We start from the raw sequence: 17,892 nt of genomic DNA, 5'->3' as shown, positions 1-17,892 counted from the left end.
CTAAAAAGGAAAAAAAAAAATCACTTAGCAGTCATGTGACCAGCCATGTTGCTAAGCTTGGACAGTAGACTAGTGGCTGTGGCTCACTCAGACACTTCAAAGAGGCGATACACACCTTCCAAGACAATGATACAGTAAACAGGACAGAAATGATCAGAGAGAAAAACAAAACAAAAGCCAGAAAATGTGACTCCTAAAAAACACTTTAGGAGAAAGGTCGGGAGTGGAAAGGGAGGCTGTAACGTCCACGGGACACCCAGATCAGTTTTGTATTGCCTGTAACAGGACACACAGATGAGTTTTGTACTGGCCAAAGTCCATGTTGATAAGAGACTATGGCTCCCAGCATGAGGTCACTCTGGGTCTGGACTGTGCCCTGGAGGGTGTCTCTCACCCCTGGCCCCACCGTCACTCACATACACAGCGGCTCCTCGATGGATCCAGCATGAGGCCAGGCCTGCAGGTGCACAGGTAGCTGCCCCTGGTGTTCACGCAGTCTGAGTCTTTGCAGAGGCCCAGGGTCAGGCACTCATTGATATCTGCAGAGGGTGAAGGAACACCCACCCAAATCAGGGCCAGATGGTTGGGAGAGAGCTGCACAGATTCAGTGTGAGATCTCTCTGTGTGCACCGGTTTTCTCACTTGCAAAACATGGAACACGAATAACTAAATAGAAAAACGACATACCACTTCCCTGACTGGCACATACTAACCCTCTTAGTTGGGAAGCTAACATTTATAAGGTGCCTACTGTATGCTTCATGCTCTTTTGATATTTAAATATGACATCCCACTTAACCTTATAGGCAGTTTTGTTTTTTATTTTGTTGTTGTTTGGTTGGTTGATTTTTTTGGTTTTGGTTTTTTGAGACAGGGTCTCTCTGTGTATCCTTGGCTATCCTGGACTCACTTTGTAGACCAGGCTGGCCTTGATTTCACAGCGATCCGCCTGCCTCTGCCTTCCAAGGGCTGGGATTAAAGACATGAGCCACCACCACCTGGCTAGGCAGTTTTATCTGGTTCTTTTCTTTTCTTTCTTTCTTTCTTTTTTTCTTTCTTTCTTTCTTTCTTTCTTTCTTTTTTTTTAGGATTTTTTATTTATTTACTATTTATACAGTGCTCTGCCTGCATGTACACCTGCAGGCCAGAAGAGGGCACCAGATCTCATTATAGATGGTTGTGAGCCACCATGTGGTTGCTGGGAATTCAACTGAGGACCTGTGGAAGAGCAGTCAGTGCTCTTAACCTCTGAGCCATCTCTCCAGCCCTCTTTATCTGGTTCTTATGCCCTCATTTTCTAGATGAAGAAAAGCTCCAGGAGTAACTTTCCCAGAGTAACTCAGCTCTTGGTAACTCTGGCAAGTGGCACGGGAATCAGGCAAATGGGCAGACAACACCTTCTGGGTTGGAGGGTGGCAGATGAGCAGCTAAGTCCCTCCCAGTTAGCTTTCCTCAAGAGCCGTTCTGCTGGGTGTACCTATCTGCAGGGAGCTGGGATGGAGAGTCTGGGGGACAGTGCTGAAGGGCTGGGGAGAAGAGATAGAGTCAGCAGGTTAGGAAGACACATGTCAGGCACCCCCTGCCCCAAGCAGGCTGCTTGACCCCCTGCCCACCCCCCGACCCCCGAGACCAACAGAGGGTCCTGTCCATCCTCATATAAGAAAGGACAATGGTTTCTTCTTGGTGCTCAAATTTCTTATGCTGCAAAATGGGAGCTCAAAACCTCAAACTCTGGGCTCAAGTTGGAGGCATGTGGGTGACAGTTTCTCTGTGGGTGACTCTCCAGGAAGCGCTTGGCAAGTGCCAGAGCAGGGTGTGATTTAGGTAGCCCTGTGCCATCAGTACCACATGCTCCTCCTCAGGCTTCGAGGAAATTAGCAGAAGATGAGGCCCCAAAAGATGCGCACCGAGAGGGTGTCCTTGGTAGGGTGCACCATAAGAGCAGAGGCGCCTGAGAGACACACCTCCGGATCGTGGCCAGGCATATCTAAACACAAGTCTGATTTGCCCGGCCAATCTCACACTTCAGAAACTTCAGCCTTCTCCAGGGAGCCCTAAAGGTATGACATGGTATCCAAGGCCCTCCCCAAGTCTGTGGGTAAGCAGGTGGTTCTCATGACCCTGTCACTTCCTGTGTGCCCACTGTCCCTCAGGTGCTTCAGTGTGCCCAGACTATCCCTTTGCTTATTCTTTGGCCTGGGAGATCTGCATCTCCTTCAGCTGGACAGCTTTATGTTCCCTGGCCCAGTACTTTCTCTCCCAGGAAGCCTTCCTTGGTCCTCCCAGCCTGGACTCAGTTCTACCAGGGGATCCCATGCCTCATGCCACTCATCAAAAATCTTCTCTGGTTGTGTTTAACTGGCTGTCTGTTCTCCTGGGTCATGGACTGGGTCTCACCCATTGTTAGCAACAAGCACAGATTGGTTGTAGCACTCAGCTTGTGTATACAAATCACACCCTGGTCGTGTCCTCTTACTCCCCACCACTTCAGGGAGAGAGAGAGAGAGGGAGAGAGGGAGAGAGAGAGAGAGCGCGCACATGTGAGTACAGAAACAGGAGCAGGAAGGAAACTCTGGGGTTGGCGCTTGGGAACCTTCCCAGGAGCTCTGTGGAGGACAGGCAAGGGACTTGTTAAAATTTTAAGAATGAAAAGCAAAGAGTTCTCCTTATATCCACTAAGATTCAGCCTCTACTGTACCCAAAGGAGTTTAACCCTGCATTAGGCATGGCCAGCAAACTGCAGTGAGGCCTGGACCAAGCATCTTTCCTTCCTCCTTTCCTCCCTCCCTCCCTCCCTCCTTTCCACCAACACATCTGGCTCCAAGCACCCTTTCTTATCCTTGAGCTAAAAATCCCTTCTGTGGCCAGGTACACCACAGCCAGCCAGCCAGCCAGCCAGACATCCAGACAGCCACTGAGGCTTCTGCAGGTTCCTCTCTCTGCGAGAAAATGTCCAAAAGAGTCCTCGGGGCCATTTAGGACCATATTTATCCTCAATCTAGTTTTCTCTAAAACCATAAAAACAGCTCTCCACCTAGTTGTTGAAGTCCTCTGAAGGGAAGTGGCCCCAAGTCCTGCCGACACTGCCAGCTAGAGTCTCACCAATGGGAGGTCAGAGTCCATGACAGCTCCAAAATCAACAAAGCCATCACTCAGCTCTTCTCTCTGTCCCAAGGCCTGGCCCCTCTGTGGGCTCTAATTGCAGGCCACCCTTAGTCCACAGGTCTGTCAGTGAGACCATCAAGACCAGGCAGGATTAAGCTTCAAGATCCACCTCTCCCTGCCACCATAGCCCCTTGTCCCTGGCTATGGGCTGAGGTAGATGGAAAGTAGACCAAACTACCTAACTGTGCTCCGTAGGGAGGAGCTACAGAGGTTCCCACCAACTCATCGAGATTTCAGCTTCACTTTGGTTGGAAAGTTCTGTTCCTGGGAGACCAGCCCAAGAGCAAGTGAATATGTAGGGTTAAATCCAGCCATGATGTAAGTAGATATGGGTAAGGATTGGTGACCCCAACCCCCCTGGGTCTTTTAGCATCCTCAAGTAGGTACTGATGTTCTAAGATTCCCTAGAACCAGCCCCTCCCACAGCTCCCAGAAACTGTTGTACAACAGGGCCTGGAGAGATGGCTCAGCAGTTGGGAGCACTGGCTGCTCTGCCAGAGGTCCTGATTTCAATTCCCAGCAACCACATGGTGACTCACAACCATCTATAATGTGATCTAATGCACATTGTGTACATAATAAATAAATAAGTATTTTTTTAAAAAAAAGGGTACAACAGATTGCCAGGTGTAGTGATGCACGCCTTTGATCCCAGCACTAGGGAGGCAGAGGCAGGCAGATCTCTGTGAGTTCAAGGCCAGCCTGGTCTACAGAGTGAATCCAAGACAGACAGGCTTCTGTTATACAGAGAAACACTCTTTAAAAACAAAACAAAATAAGACAAGACAAAAAAGGTGTACAAGAGAGGCCTCCCAGGCAGCAACAGATGCCTTGCCCCTCTTCTGGGGGGGGGGTGCTGCCCCAGCATTTGCAGGCATGACAACAGTTCCCTCCCTTCTCCACCCAGCTCAACCCTGGTCTGCATCATCCTTACCTTGGCAATGGCTGAGGTTCAGTCTCCTGTAGCCTTGGGGACACTCCAGTTGGCCATTCTCAATCACCGGGAAGGCTAAGGAATGAAGAGACAGACAGGTCTCATGGGAAGGCCTGTGAGCTCATCTCCCAAGTGGTCACAGTCTGGTTGTCCCAAGTGCTAAGCAGTGCTAAGTTCCTCAAAACGTTGACCCGGGCACATGTTCCTCGCTTTCACCAAGATCCTCCTGGCCCATCTTGCTTTTTTATTTTTATTTTTTAAAGATTTATTTAGTTATTATTATTGTATACATGTAAATCTGCAGGCTAGAAGAGGGCATCAGATCACATTATAGATGGCTGGGAGCCACCGTGTGGTTGCTGGGAATTGAGGGACATGATCCAGGTACAGAAAGACAAACAGCCTGATCTGTGTGGCATCTGAAAAGGGCAAACCTACATAATCAAAGAGGGGAATGGCAGTTATCGAGCGCTGTGGTGAAGTCATGGGTAGTTTGGGAGTTGGTGGCCAGAGGGTGTGAATTTCAGGATGGCTCTTGGTAAAAAGCACTCGCCACCAAGCCTGACAACCTGAGTTCACGCCCTGGAACCCACGTGGTGGAAAGAGAGAGCCCACTCCCACACTTGTCTTCTGACCTCCACAGGTGCATGCTGTGGCATGCACACACCACACAGACACGCCACGCATGAGCATGCACACATACAACACAAATGAACAAGTAAATAAAAAAAAAAAACTAAGGGCATGAATTTCAAAAGGAGGAAAAAAACTCAAGAGATTCACTACCCAACATGGCGACTATAACTAATAACTATGCTTTTCCATACTTGAAACTCACTAAGAAGAGATTTTAAGAATGCCACCCTCCTCCCAAATAAACACAAAAGTAACCACGCCAATTAGCACACATCTCTGTGCAAAGCAATGCGCATATTTTGTGTCTGCCGTCTGTGTATGTGGTATATGTACATGTTCACATGATGCTGGGTGTGTGTGTGTCCATATAGGTGCAAGCCTAGAACAGAAGTCAATGTTGACTGTCATCTTGGATTGCTTTCTACCTTATTTTTTGAGACAGTGTCTCACTAAACCAGGAACTCGTAGCTCAGCCAGGCTGACTGGCCAGTGAACAAGGAGCTCACAGCATTTTCTTTTGACATACCATGGATGGAAACTCAAGTCCTTGTGCTTGGGCAGGGAGCTCTTTACCAAGCGAGTCTTCTCCTGAGCCCAAATACACATTAATTATGTTAATTATGGCACAATGTATACTCATGTCAAAATATCATGATGTGCATCATATGTATATTTTCCAATTAGAAAATTTTTGTTAGTTTGTTTTGCAAGACAGGGTTTTTCTGTGTAGCCTTGGTTGGCGTGGACTCGCTTTGTAGACCAGGCTGGCCTCGAACTCACAGAGATCCGCCTGCCTCTGCCTCCCAAGTGCTGGGGTTAAAGGCGTGCGCCACCACGCTCAGGTAGAAAATATTTTTTAAGTGATGCTTTATACCCACAATCACAGCACCTAGGAGGCTGAAGAAGCAGGGCCACCTCAAGCTCAAGGCCAGCCAGAGACGCAGCACAAGACCCTATCTCACATAACAAAATCTAGTCATTTCTTACCAGGCAGTGGTAGCACATGTCTTTAATCCCAGCACTTGGGTTTCAGAGGCAGGCAGATCTCTGAGTTCAGGGCCAGCCTGGTCTACGGAGTGAGGTCCTGAGTAGCCAGGGCTACACAGAGAAACCCTGTCTTGAAAAACCAAAATAAGCCAGGTGGTGGTGGCGCACGCCTTTAATCCCAGCACTTGTGAGGCAGAGGCAGGAGGATCGCTGTGAGTTCGAGGCCAGCCTGGTCTACAAAGTAAGTCTAGGACAGCCAACGCTACACAGAGAAACCCTGTCTTAAAAAACCAAAACCAAAACAAACAAACAAAAAAACCCAAAATAAATAAACAAACAAAAAGTAAATAAATAGAAAAGTTATTTCTCATCTGAGTTTATGCTACGTGTATAACTATATAATATTATATGCAGTGTATGTTCTACTACACTCACATTTTGCAACAAACATATGCTCAAACATGCTTTATTTATTTTATTAACTTTTTATTTGGAAATGATTATAAATATACAGGAGGGCTCTGAATGCACACTGTCCAGCGAGGAAATGATATCAGTGTTTTGATGCTAACACACATCCAGCCTTGATTTCACAACATCCCTCTTACGTCACAGAGACAAAAAGTCCCTATTGATACTAAATAAAAAAAGGAAAAGGAAAAGCATCTACATTGTTTTAGGGTGGCAGTCCAGTGTGGGCGTGTCCACCTCCTGTGTTTGGTCCCCAGCATTGATGAGAGAGGGAGGTGGAGGGAGAGAGGGAGAGAGGGAGGAAGGGAGGAAGGAAGGAAGGGAGGAACTGAGTTCATAATTCCTAAGCTAAGAAGTACCCAAGAGAGACTATGAGATGGCTCAGCGGGCCAACACATTTGTCACCAAACCTGGCAACCTAAGTTCAAACTCAAAGAGCCACAGGATGGAAGGAGAGAACGGGTACTCTTGCTCTAGGGGACCCAACGTCCTCTACTGGCCCCTACGGGTTACTCAAGGACCCATAAGAACACATAGAGACACAGAAGTGTAATTAAAAATAAAATTAAATAAATTGTTAAAAAATGCAATTTTTGCTGGGCATGGTGGTTCACACTTTAATCAGGACACAGAGGCAGGCAGATCTCTGTGAGTTCAAGGCCACTCTGGTCTACACAGCGAGACCCTCTCTCTCAAGAAGAACAAAGAGGAGGAGGATTGATACTTTCATTCAGTTGCACAGCCAAGTTTGAGTGTCTTGGTGCTTACATATGTTTTGTTTTCAGTGCTGAAGACAGAACTCAGGGCCTTACCATTAAACTAAATCGTCATCTCCTCTTGCTTTCCCACTTTTTATTTTTATTTTTTTAATTAAAAAAATTTTTTTTAGACAAGGTCTCACTGTGTAGTGCAGAGACTCAAACACTCTATCTGCACCTACTTCCCTCTCCCAGATGGTGACATTCCAGGTGTGTGCCACCATGCCTGGCCTACAAATGTTTTTCTAAGAGTGTACTCAACAGCCACTTCTCAAGGCATTGAGGGTGGTGTTTGTTATCAACGGTAGCACACAGAACTCCGCATCTCAAACAGCCTCCTTGGCCAGCTGGCTCTTACCATACATGACACATGTGACTGGCCATTACTTTTACCTGGCTGGTGACAAGTCATTGTAAGATGTGTCCATGTTATGCTTTTCAGGACTGCTTCTGATTATGCCATTAGTAGTTTCTTGGGACCACTAGTTCTCAGCAGGGCTGAGTTGGTTAATGCCAGGCAACAGACAAGTCCAGGAAACAGAGCAATGGGAACCACGGGAAGTGTCACATGACAGTCAAACACACGGAGGTGCCAGTTGCCTGGAAACCCCATCCCAGGTCATGCTGCATGTCAAGCAAGATGTGTGACAGTCTGACATATGGACAAGTCAAGTAAGGACAAAAACTAGCTAGTAGAGATGAATGTTTTGTTTGCTCCTAAAAAAAATGTAAGTTCAAGTTCTAATTTTCAATGACATGGCCCATCTTCTCTGGTCTAGGAAATCATTCAGGCTGATAAGCGTGGGTTCTGAGACACTGAGAGTGGAGACAGAGGGATGCCAGTGAGGCTTGGGAACCTACAAGTCCCTGGCCTGAGGCCTGGTGGTATGAGCTGAGGACAGAAGGGAGGGGGACTGGGAGAACATTGTCAGGAGAAGCTTGGACCACTGGCTGTTTGCATCCAGGCAGCAGGCGTCAGGAAGAGTGGAAGGTGGGAAGGAATAAAGTGGAGTCCTTGCTGGGGTAGGGGGTTGGGGGAGAGGGGGGTCGGGGTGTTCCGGGGGGAACAGAGGAGTAATGCCAAATTAGTGTTTGTGTGATGCTTGAGCAGCGAGGACACCAGGCCACGCTGTCCTGTCTGTTTCTCACAACAGTAACTGTCAGGAAGGCTTTTTATCCCCCACTTTAAGAAGCAGGAAAGCCCAGCTTGAGGAGGTGTGCAGTCTGGCAGGAGTCACAGTGAAATGCAGGCTGCAGTCACCAAGGCCATGTGGGTCTTTTCACTCTGCACTGCTGCACTGGAGAAAGAGAGAGAGACAGAGACAGAGACAGAGACAGAGACAGAGACAGAGACAGAGACAGAGACAGAGAGACAGAGACAGAGAGACAGAGACAGAGACAGAGAGACAGAGGCAGAGAGACAGACAGAGACAGAGAGACAGAGGCAGAGAGACAGAGACAGAGACAGAGACAGAGAGACAGAGAGAGACAGAGAGACAGAGGCACAGAGAGACAGAGACAGAGAGAGAGACTGCGACAGAGACAGAGACACAGAGACAGACAGAGCAGGGCAGAGGAGGAAGAAGAGCAGGAGTGGGGGAGGGGGGCACCTTCTCAGGTAGGTTTCAATCTGCCAGAGTCCAGGGCAGCATCACCTCCTGGAAGTCAAGAGAGAGCAGAAGAGAAGTCCGGCAGATCTTTGTTTTCTGGGCATTTGGGAGAGGAGAGCAGAGAGCTTGGCTATAGCTATGAACAAGGGGAGAAGCAGCCACTGGAACCTAAAGAAAGCTATGGGAACCTAGGCTGCATAAGCTGAGAGGAGCTGGCTACAGTCAGAAGTGGAGAGGCACAGGCTCCCTCTACAATGGCTATCCTGCCCTAGAAGGAGGCTTCTCTCTCACTGGGTTAAGGAGAAAACACCGGAGTGGCTGTACTCCCTGAAGGCCAGCTTCTAGAGAAAAACACCTGCCAAGCTACTGGCTCTAGTGGATCTCCCAATTTTGGCCAACCGCTCCCCTTGTCAAACTACATATTTCCATAGCTTTTAACAGCCTTCTTGAATAACCCATATAGGGAGAGTTCCCAACTTCTGTGAAACCAAGTCCAGCATCAGTCCTGAAAAACCAGCTTAAATCTCCTTGGGGGATGAGGCTGAATCAGATGGCTAGGAGGCCTGGGTGAGAGTTCAGCAGCCACTCAACTGTGTGAATCACAGGGATGGGGGGTGGGGTGGGCAGGTGTCCCTCCTGCGTGTTCCCAGGGTACCAGCCTTCCCTGCTCACAGCACTTAGCATGTGTGGTGGCCACTAGCATGCTTGTTTGTCTCCCTCCCATGCTCAGGGAGGACAGAGACCTCATCTCTAGTGCCAAGCCCTGTCCCTGAAGCAGTCTGGACACTCCAATCAAATGGAAACAAGTAATAACAGCAAATTCCTAAACAGACTTGCCGCAGGCGGAGCCCTGTTGTAAAGGCTTTACAGTGCAACTTATTCAACCTTACAACAGACCTTGTGGGCACTTTGTAAATTCATTCCATTTCATAGATAGGTGAATAGAAGCAGATAGAAGCTAGAAGCCTGCTTAAGGTCACCCAGTGGGTGTATGGTGATGGCATTATGAACCCTGGAAGGCTGGCTACAGAGTCGAAGTTCAGAGCATCTACTGCTTCTGATAAACAGATGTGTGAACCCATGACAAGCCTTGGGGGACTGTACACAGACAACTCTCAGCTCAAAGGGAAGCTATCAGGCCAGCAGGAAGGCGATCACCTTTCCCAGGGGACCTTCAAAGCCCACTTTTTTTTTAAAGGATCAGGAAAAGGAATGGGAAACAAAGTGTCAAGATGGGCAGGAGGCCAGAAAGTCTCATCAGATGTTTGCCAAGTGTACAACATATTGAACCACTACTCAGAGTCATCAAAGGGAAATGTGAAGAGCCTGTGTCAACCCTCAGGGCCACAGCATGTCAAGGATGTAAGAGCAGCTCAGAGGAGGAGAGGACCGGTGACCTGTAGATCTGGAAGTCAAAGGTGGCTACAGCTGGCTGGGGCCATGGCTCAGAGGTTCAGAGCACTTGAAGCTCTTACAGAGAACCTAGGTTTGATCTCCAGCACCCACAACCATCTCTAACTCCAGCCCTGGGGGATCCAATGCCCTCTTCTGGTCTCCTCGGGTACTGCATGCACAGACACAGAAGCAAACAAAACACACGTATGCATAAAAGTAAATAAATAGAGAAGGTGGCTAAGATCGACACCAGTGGAGCTGTCAGGGACATGGGGAGTTTCAGTGCCCTTACAGTTGGTACCCTGACACCTGACAAAGCCAGGATCAACCTGAACTCTAAACATCTGCAGCATGGGTAAGGCAGGCGTGGGTAACTTTTCTGCTATGCAGAAAAGGCTGTGTGCCTCTGGATGTTTCTGGTCACTAACCTTGCTCACAGGAAGGGGAAAGGAATGGAGAAGCCCTGGCTGCAGTCAGTCTTGCCATGCTAATTCCACCCCTCAGCTGTTGGGACTCCCGATGAAGAGTCAGCGAAGATAGACTGATTACTGGAGACAGTTTGGGCACTGGTTCCCCAGGCAGAGCTAGGAGGAGGCAGCGAAGACATGCCTGACCACAGGGCTGTTCACACAACACCAGAACTCTCTGCCTCTGAGGACAGGTGCCCACAGCAGGGAAATATGGAGGGTCCCTTCTGCCAGAGAACAGACTCATCTTTGGCCCGGGAGGCCAAGCTTGGACTTCTGAGATTGCTGCAGCCTTGGCCCAGGTTTGCACACCTCAGTCAGGTGGGTATGCTATTCCTCCTTTGGTAGAAATGGCGTGGGAGCCCAGAGCAGCCAGGACAACCAGGCATGCTACAACTCCTTCCATTATCGTTCGGAGCACATTTCCTATTCTCTTTTATCCCGCGGAAGTGGAGACAGAGGGTTTGTAAGGATGCCATGAAGGTTCCCTTCGCTGAAACGATGAGTGTCAGATGGAACCTCGTACAACTGGCCCAACCCTAGGAGTTAGTTCACTCTTCCTTCCCATGCCCTGCCCTCCCCTCCCCTGCCCTGCCCTTCTCTTCCCTTCCCTGCCCTGCCCTTTTTTCTTTTCTCCTTTCCTTCCTTTTTCCCTCCCCATCCTTCCTTTTCCCTTTACCTCATTTCCTCCCCTTCTCTCCTTCCCTCCTTCCCTTCCCTCCTCCTTCCTTCTTTTCCCCTTAAGTCACTTTCCATCACTGTGTTTTATCACAGCAACAGAAAAGTCACAGATACAGAGGATGACAAGCTCTTCCTGCAGAGCATCAGCAACCTCTGAGTGAGCCCGCGCAGCTCTGTGCACTGTAGCCACCACATCTTAGCAGTGATCCCACTGTCCAGGATTTAGACTTTCTCTTTGGTCAAGTGCCATGGCTCCCCTCGATGAGAATAGCCATTTCCCTCAAAGATGCCCCCCTCCCAGTTGTTTCCTCAGAAAGGCAGGAGGGCCAATGTCACTACAAATAGCAAGGCGGGGTGGGCTCTGGGGCAGACCCTGGCTCACAGAGTGTACCCAGTCACCCGTGCTTCAGCCCATCCTGGAGTAGGCCAGAGATGCCACATATCGCTGCCCATCCCTGCAAGGCAGGGCGGGAGCTAGCTAAGCCAGGGACACAATTCCCAGATGGCTTCAAATCCCTTGGGAGAATCTCTCAGAACACACCCAGCCAGAGAAAATACTTTCTCAGATTGACAGGAATTCCGTAAATCCCATTTCTCTAGGGCAGGGAACTGGTGTCTCAATCCGGGTCCTGGAGAACAGGGAAACCAAACCCCAGTACGGCTCTTCTCCAAGCTGATGGGCCTAAAGTGGAGCAAATGTCTGAGACAGAGCTGCAGAGGCCCACCCACAGACAGTGAATTACAGAACACCGGAAGCAGGTGTCAGGGAAAGACGGACCTGGGCCTCAGGTCTTCCTGAACTACCCTTATGGTATTCTGTGATAACTAGAAGCAGCATTGGGATTCCCGGCACCACAAAGGCCTTCTAAAGGCTCGAAATAAACAGTTGCTAATGGTGACAGTGACAAGACTATCATGGATGCCCTAAGGCTCTCTGCCCGAAAACCTCGCATGGAACCCTCACAAACCCAACTTGCCCAGGACTGATCATCACAAAACTAACCTTATACGCTCCTCGTGGGACCAAGCTTTCATTCCGCGGCTTGCCAATAAATCTTCAGCCATGCGCTGAGCTCAGTTTTGCATTGAGCTCTGCTTTCTAGAAACATCTACTCTTTTCCTTTTTTTCTCGTTAGGGCCCCTTGGAAATAACCTTCTTTCTTCTTATTTCCCCCCCCCTTTGGTTTTTTGAGACAGAGTTTCTCTATGTAACATCCCTGGCTGTCCTGGACTCGCTTTGTAGACCAGGCTGGCCTCAAACTCACAGCGATCTGCCTGCCTCTGCCTTCCGAGTGCTGGGATTAAAGGCGTGCACCACCACTGCCTGGCACGCCTTCCTTCTTCTATATAGAACAATTATTCGAGCATGCCTCCATTAACTCTTAGGCCCTGGGTTACATGTTGCCAACATGCCTGCCAGCCAGTTTTGATGGGCATGGTCGTTCATGCACAAGTAACTCATGAACTACGAGGATGGTGTGCATACTCTTAGGATGACCTCCCAGTTTACTTCCCTAAGTGTGTCTCTCTCAGGCAGGCCCAGGTCTCCCCAGGATAATAAATCTGGGGCAGCTGAGGACCAAACATACTGGGCTTCAAGTCCTAGCTTCGTTTGTCCTCACTCTGCAATCTTAGACAAGTTCTTCAGCCTTCTTGGAGCTGTGTTTCTTCATGCTAACTAGGTTTCAAGACCCTCAACTTGTGCTTGTACAAATTAAAATGAGACAAAGCAGGTACTATGACAGTTCAGCAAGTGGCAGGCGTTATTGTTCACAAGACACGGTCTTCTTGTAGGACAGAGGGACAGAGTCGTCAGTCCCTGGAGAACCAGGGAGGGGGCCTGGGTTCTGAGGTAAACTCATCCAGAGCCAGACAGATGGAAAGACAATCTCGTGGCAAACAGCTGGAGCCCACCACTGTAGGTCTGGAGCCAAGTGCCAGCTCCACCCGTTCCAGCAAAGGGGCCTTGGGGTTGACATAGCCAGTGCCAAGCCTGATGAGGCAGCTGCCAACTTTCCAGTTAACCCAGATGTCTGTCTTATATGGAAACTCAAAAAATATGGCCTCAATCAAAGTGGCTCTTGAGAGCGGTGTGTTTCCAGGCTCTGGCAGGACACTAAGAGAGTCTGGGCTGGGACCTTTACTAACTCCCAAGGGGTCAGAAAGGCAGGGATTGGACTAAACCTAAGAGGTCACTGGGGGACATGTATCACTCACTCTGAGGGAAGGGAGCGGTGGGATTCCTGGTGGGTCTAGAGAGACTCCTGGAGCCATCTCCTTGAGGAACGGGGCTCTGAAAATTCTTCTGGAAGAAAAGAGAACTGTCTGTGCCATTGGCGCTGAGACTGCCATAAAAGGCATTAGAAATAGTAGCATCCTATGGTGTCTCACTTCAACAGTCAGACTCATATGATCTACGGGGAGCCATGAAGTCATGTGGGTCCTAAGCTGCCCATTCAGTCTCTTGCTCCCCTCATGACTTGATTCTGCTGAGGGAGACAAAGCTTTCCCCGAGAGACACAGTCCCATTTTATCAGCTAAGGCTGAGAATGTTCTAGAATCCAGAAGTTCTGCTTGTCTTGCCAAGCACAAACCCCACCCCCACCCCTGGCCCCAAACTCATTCAGCAGCTTCTTTTGTCCTTCCATGCCTGCACAGTAGCTTGTTTGTCATGCCTACTTAAAGAAACACCCCTGCCAGCCCTGGGGTAAGGTGTGGAATTAGATGTCTTGGCAAACTGTCAACATAAACAAGGTTCCCTAATGTCTCACCCCTTCCCCAAACAGTGCTCAGCTGCACTCTCATGTGTCTGAAATGTTTATGTTGCGCTGGGTCTTTGTTATTTCTTGCTCAGTGTGCTGGAACGCTTGCCATGCCAGGGTCTGCACCCTGGTGCCCAGCTTGCTGAGCTGTGCCAAACACTGGGGATAGAAGATTGGGGCACCCCCTGAGAGACAGAAGGAAAGAGCTGAGTTCTGAGTGTGCCTATGAAGGTTCTGCACCCCCATATTCTGCCCCCAACACTGCCATATTCACGGAGTGCAACTGATCCAAAGAGCTTCTCCCATGCCCACTGGGGCTGAGGTCCAGGCCTTGCCTCGTCAGAGCTGGCCAGCTCTGTTGGGATCAAGGCTCCTAGTCAATCAGTGCAATAAGCTCACAAGACTGTCACACAGACCACACCACGAGTGGGGCAGGTAGGGAGACAGACAGACAGACAGCTCCCAAGTGATGGCAATGGTGGAAATGCTGGCTTTCTCACCCCGTCCCACTCTCCGAGTGAAAGAGACTTTACAACTGGTTCTACGGGCACTATGCACACCAAGCCCCACTGAGAGGAGTCGGCTAAGGGTCCCTCACTGACCACAGAAATCCCCCAGCCTGCATCTCTGCATCCTGAACATCCTATGCTCCTGCTTAAATACCACAACCAGGAGATGTGGCGTTCAGATGAAGAGTCTGGGGCCCAGAGAGATGGCTCAGCAGTACATGCTGGCTGCCAAGCCTGAAGACCTGAGTTCAGTCTCTGGAATTCACGTGGTAGAAAGAGAGAACCAACTCCTGTAAGTTGCCCTCTGCCCTCCATAGGTATGCATGCATGGGTATGCACACACACACACACACACAAAATAAATACTTGTTTAAAAAAGTTGAAGTGAATAATCCAAGGTGGCTTGTACTTCATTCCCACTAACATCACCTGACAGATCACCTCCAATAATGTCGCTATCAAGTCAGGAACTGATTTCAAAAACCCATGGGGCCCTAGATGTGCCCCTGCCCCCATCAGAGAGCTGCATGTCAAGGGTCCAGGGTCATGCATCACAGTCAAACCTCAGGTATCTGGGGTCCATCCAGACTTGCCCGTAGGATAATTCTGAGAGGGGCCTGGATCTCAGTTGTTAAGAAAGTGGGATTCTTGTCCGCCTGCCACATCGGTTGGCAGCTGGGCCCACTTTCCCTCTTCACTTTCTCTCAGACTCTAATGGCACCAGCCGGGCCTCAAATCAAGCAGGAGCCTCTGAGGCTGAAGCCCTGGGACTGCCTCTTGGCTGAACACTTGCTGCTCCTTCCTAAGACAATAGGCCAGCAGCTCAGTACAGCAGCAGCAGCAGCAGCAGCAGCAGCAGCAGGTGTTAGGTGTCCCCAGAAGGACTGATGCTATGTGCAGGAGCCATCCTATATAATGGACTTAGAAGCCCTGCATGCCTCACTCCAGGAACCATTGCTTCCTCCTTGGTCTTACCTACAAACGCAACTTCCTAGACTACTAGATGCTTCCCCAGCCTTCTGACTGCCCCACCCCAGTCATCCTTCACATCCCATGCTTATGTTACCTCCTCTATAAAGCTTTCCCTGATTCGCCAGCTTCAGCCAGTGCCCCCTACCGCTTGTACAGACAGGCAATTTGCATACAGCAGAAAAGCGCCACATCTAAAGATGTCACAGATTTGCATATTTATGAAGATGGTTCTGATCATAAGGAAGGATCCCAGTTTCTGAACTTGGGCAAAAGTGGCCCAGGACCTGTGCATAACCTGGTGGCACTGTGTGTCCCCACAACATGAAACATTGGTCCAGAGGCTGCGCTAGGTTCTTTCTTTCTTTTTAATTTTTAAAATTTCATGTGCATTGATGTTTTGCCTGCATGTGAGGGTATTACAGACAGTTTTGAGCTGCTGTGTGGGTGCTGGGTATTGAACCTAGGTCCTCTGGAAGAGAAGCCAGTGCTCTTAACCACTAAACCATGTGTCCAGCCCCAGGTTCTTTATTTCTAAGCCAATCCACATACCCAAGAAAGCAAACTTAGAGAGGGGACGCACTGTGTCTACCTCATCCTCTGTGGTCCATTCAGGGCCTTCACCCTCAATGTTTCTTAATCAGTGATAATATTTGTTGGCTCAACCAAACGTGGGATATAGACGTTCCAAGAATTGGCTTGAGGAGGGAAAGCAAGAAAAGAAGTGGTACACACACACACAAAATGTGCTTGGCCTCTTGGGGAGTCCCTAGATCTGTTTCTTCCCAACGTCAGTTGGTCCCTTTTCTCTTTCTTGAGGAGTCATCATCATCATTGTTGTCATCATCATCATCATCATCATCATCATCATCATCACCACCACACAGCCAACCCCTTCCCCTCAGTAGCTATTGGAGATTGGTTCCTGAACTCCCACAGATATCAACATTTATGGCTGCTCAAGTCTCTTATACAAAATGGCTTAGTATATAACTTACGCATATCCCCTCGTATACTTTAAGTCATTTCTAGATTAATTAGAATACTTAATGCAATGTAAATAACAAACAAATTATCATTACATAGTGTTTAGGGGAAATGACAAGAAAAAAGGTCTTGTGTGTGTTCAGTAGGGACCCAACTGTACAGTAAGCGAGGTGTGAGATAAACAAGGCTACTGTAGACAGACTGAGGATCCCAGGATGGCGGGAGGCTTTAAAAACACATGATAACATAGAAAACGCTTCATTTTCTGTGGGTTCAGCACCAAGCTCCGTGAAGCCCAAACTCATACTTTTTGCAACTTCAAACATTAAACAAATATCATTCTTACTTATTTCTGTGTGCATGCATGTGTGTGAGTGTGAGGGTGTCACAGTGGACATGTGGAGGTCACAGGACAATGTGTGAAGTCAGTTTTTCCACCATGTGGGTCCCAGAGATTGAGCTCAATTGTCAGCAAATGCCTTTACCTTCTGAACCATCTTACTGCCCTGTCGTTCATGTATGTATGTATGTATGTATGTATGTATGTATGTATATGTGTATATATGTATGTATATGTGTATATATGTATGTATGTATGTATGTATGTATGTATATATGTATATGTTTTTTTGAGGCAAGGTTTCTCTGTGTAGTCCTGGCTGTCCTGGAACCCACTCTGTAGACTAAGCTTGTTGGGGAATGGTCTGATGTATTTTTATGCTAATTACTGCTTGCTGTCTCTGTGAACCTTTTGCTTAATAAAAAGCCATTCCACCTGGGCAGGGCAGGAGATAGGTGGGGCTAGGAGAGAGAGGAATCCTGGGAAGAAGAAAAGAGAGACTGCTATGAGGAGAAAAAAAGTGACCTGAAGGGAAGAGAGGAAGGCCGCCGTGGGTTGGATGGAGGAGAAGCACATGGCCGGAGTGGATGGAGAATCTGGCCCGGATGAAGAACATTAGCAAGTATTTGGGATTATGGATGGGAGGTAGCTTGATAGAAGTTATTAGAAGCAGATGGCATGGGATTGAGGCAGGGATCCCATGCCTGCCCCACTATGGGAGGTAGTTTAGAGGATTGATATCCGCCCTGTCCCAGGTTAACTAAGGCTATTTTAAAATATAACAAGTGTCTGTGTCTTAATTGATCTCTAGGCAGGCCTACAGGTAATACAGATAATTTTAAAAACAAAATAGGCTGGCCTTGAACTCAGAAATCTGCCTGCCTCTGCCTCCCAAGTACTGGGATTAAAGGTGTATGCCACCACCACCCGGCTTCTTTCTAATATTTTTGACCTGAGACTGGTTGAATCTGCAGTTACAGAATTGCAGGTCCAGCTATAACACATACCGTGGAGTCCCCACAGCAACCTTGTAAGGCTGACACTACTGCCCTTCAGTGGCAGGCATCACAGGAGAGGGGACCAAGGCAGAGAGAGCCTGGCTCCTGGGATGCATCCGATGCTAAAGCCTTTGAGCTGAATGCCACCCTTGGCTGTTTCGCAGAGACACTCCATGCTGTGAAACCATCTGCACTTACTTGCAGTGTGGAACATGTAGTCACA

General features: G+C 48.7%; 1 protein-coding gene across 2 annotated transcripts in view; it reads right to left on the bottom strand.

Moving 5' to 3' along the window:
• Nucleotides 1-17,892, bottom strand: part of LTBP2 (latent transforming growth factor beta binding protein 2) — a 106,286-nt gene that overhangs the window by 33,646 nt on the left and 54,748 nt on the right. For both annotated transcript variants that reach the window (XM_084791460.1, XM_084791461.1), the window contains exons 9-10: nucleotides 4,100-4,174; nucleotides 417-539 (exon numbers count right to left, since the gene is read on the bottom strand). In XM_084791460.1, coding sequence (XP_084647586.1) covers nucleotides 417-539; nucleotides 4,100-4,174 — 198 coding nt within the window. The remainder of the gene's footprint in view (nucleotides 1-416; nucleotides 540-4,099; nucleotides 4,175-17,892) is intronic.

Source organism: Acomys minous (assembly GCF_964271855.1).
Source record: "Acomys minous genome assembly, chromosome: 8".
In the NCBI taxonomy this organism is placed as follows: Eukaryota; Metazoa; Chordata; class Mammalia; order Rodentia; family Muridae; genus Acomys; species Acomys minous.
The sequence above is the reverse complement of the archived record's forward strand: the minus strand, read 5'-3'. Positions and strand labels throughout refer to the sequence as shown.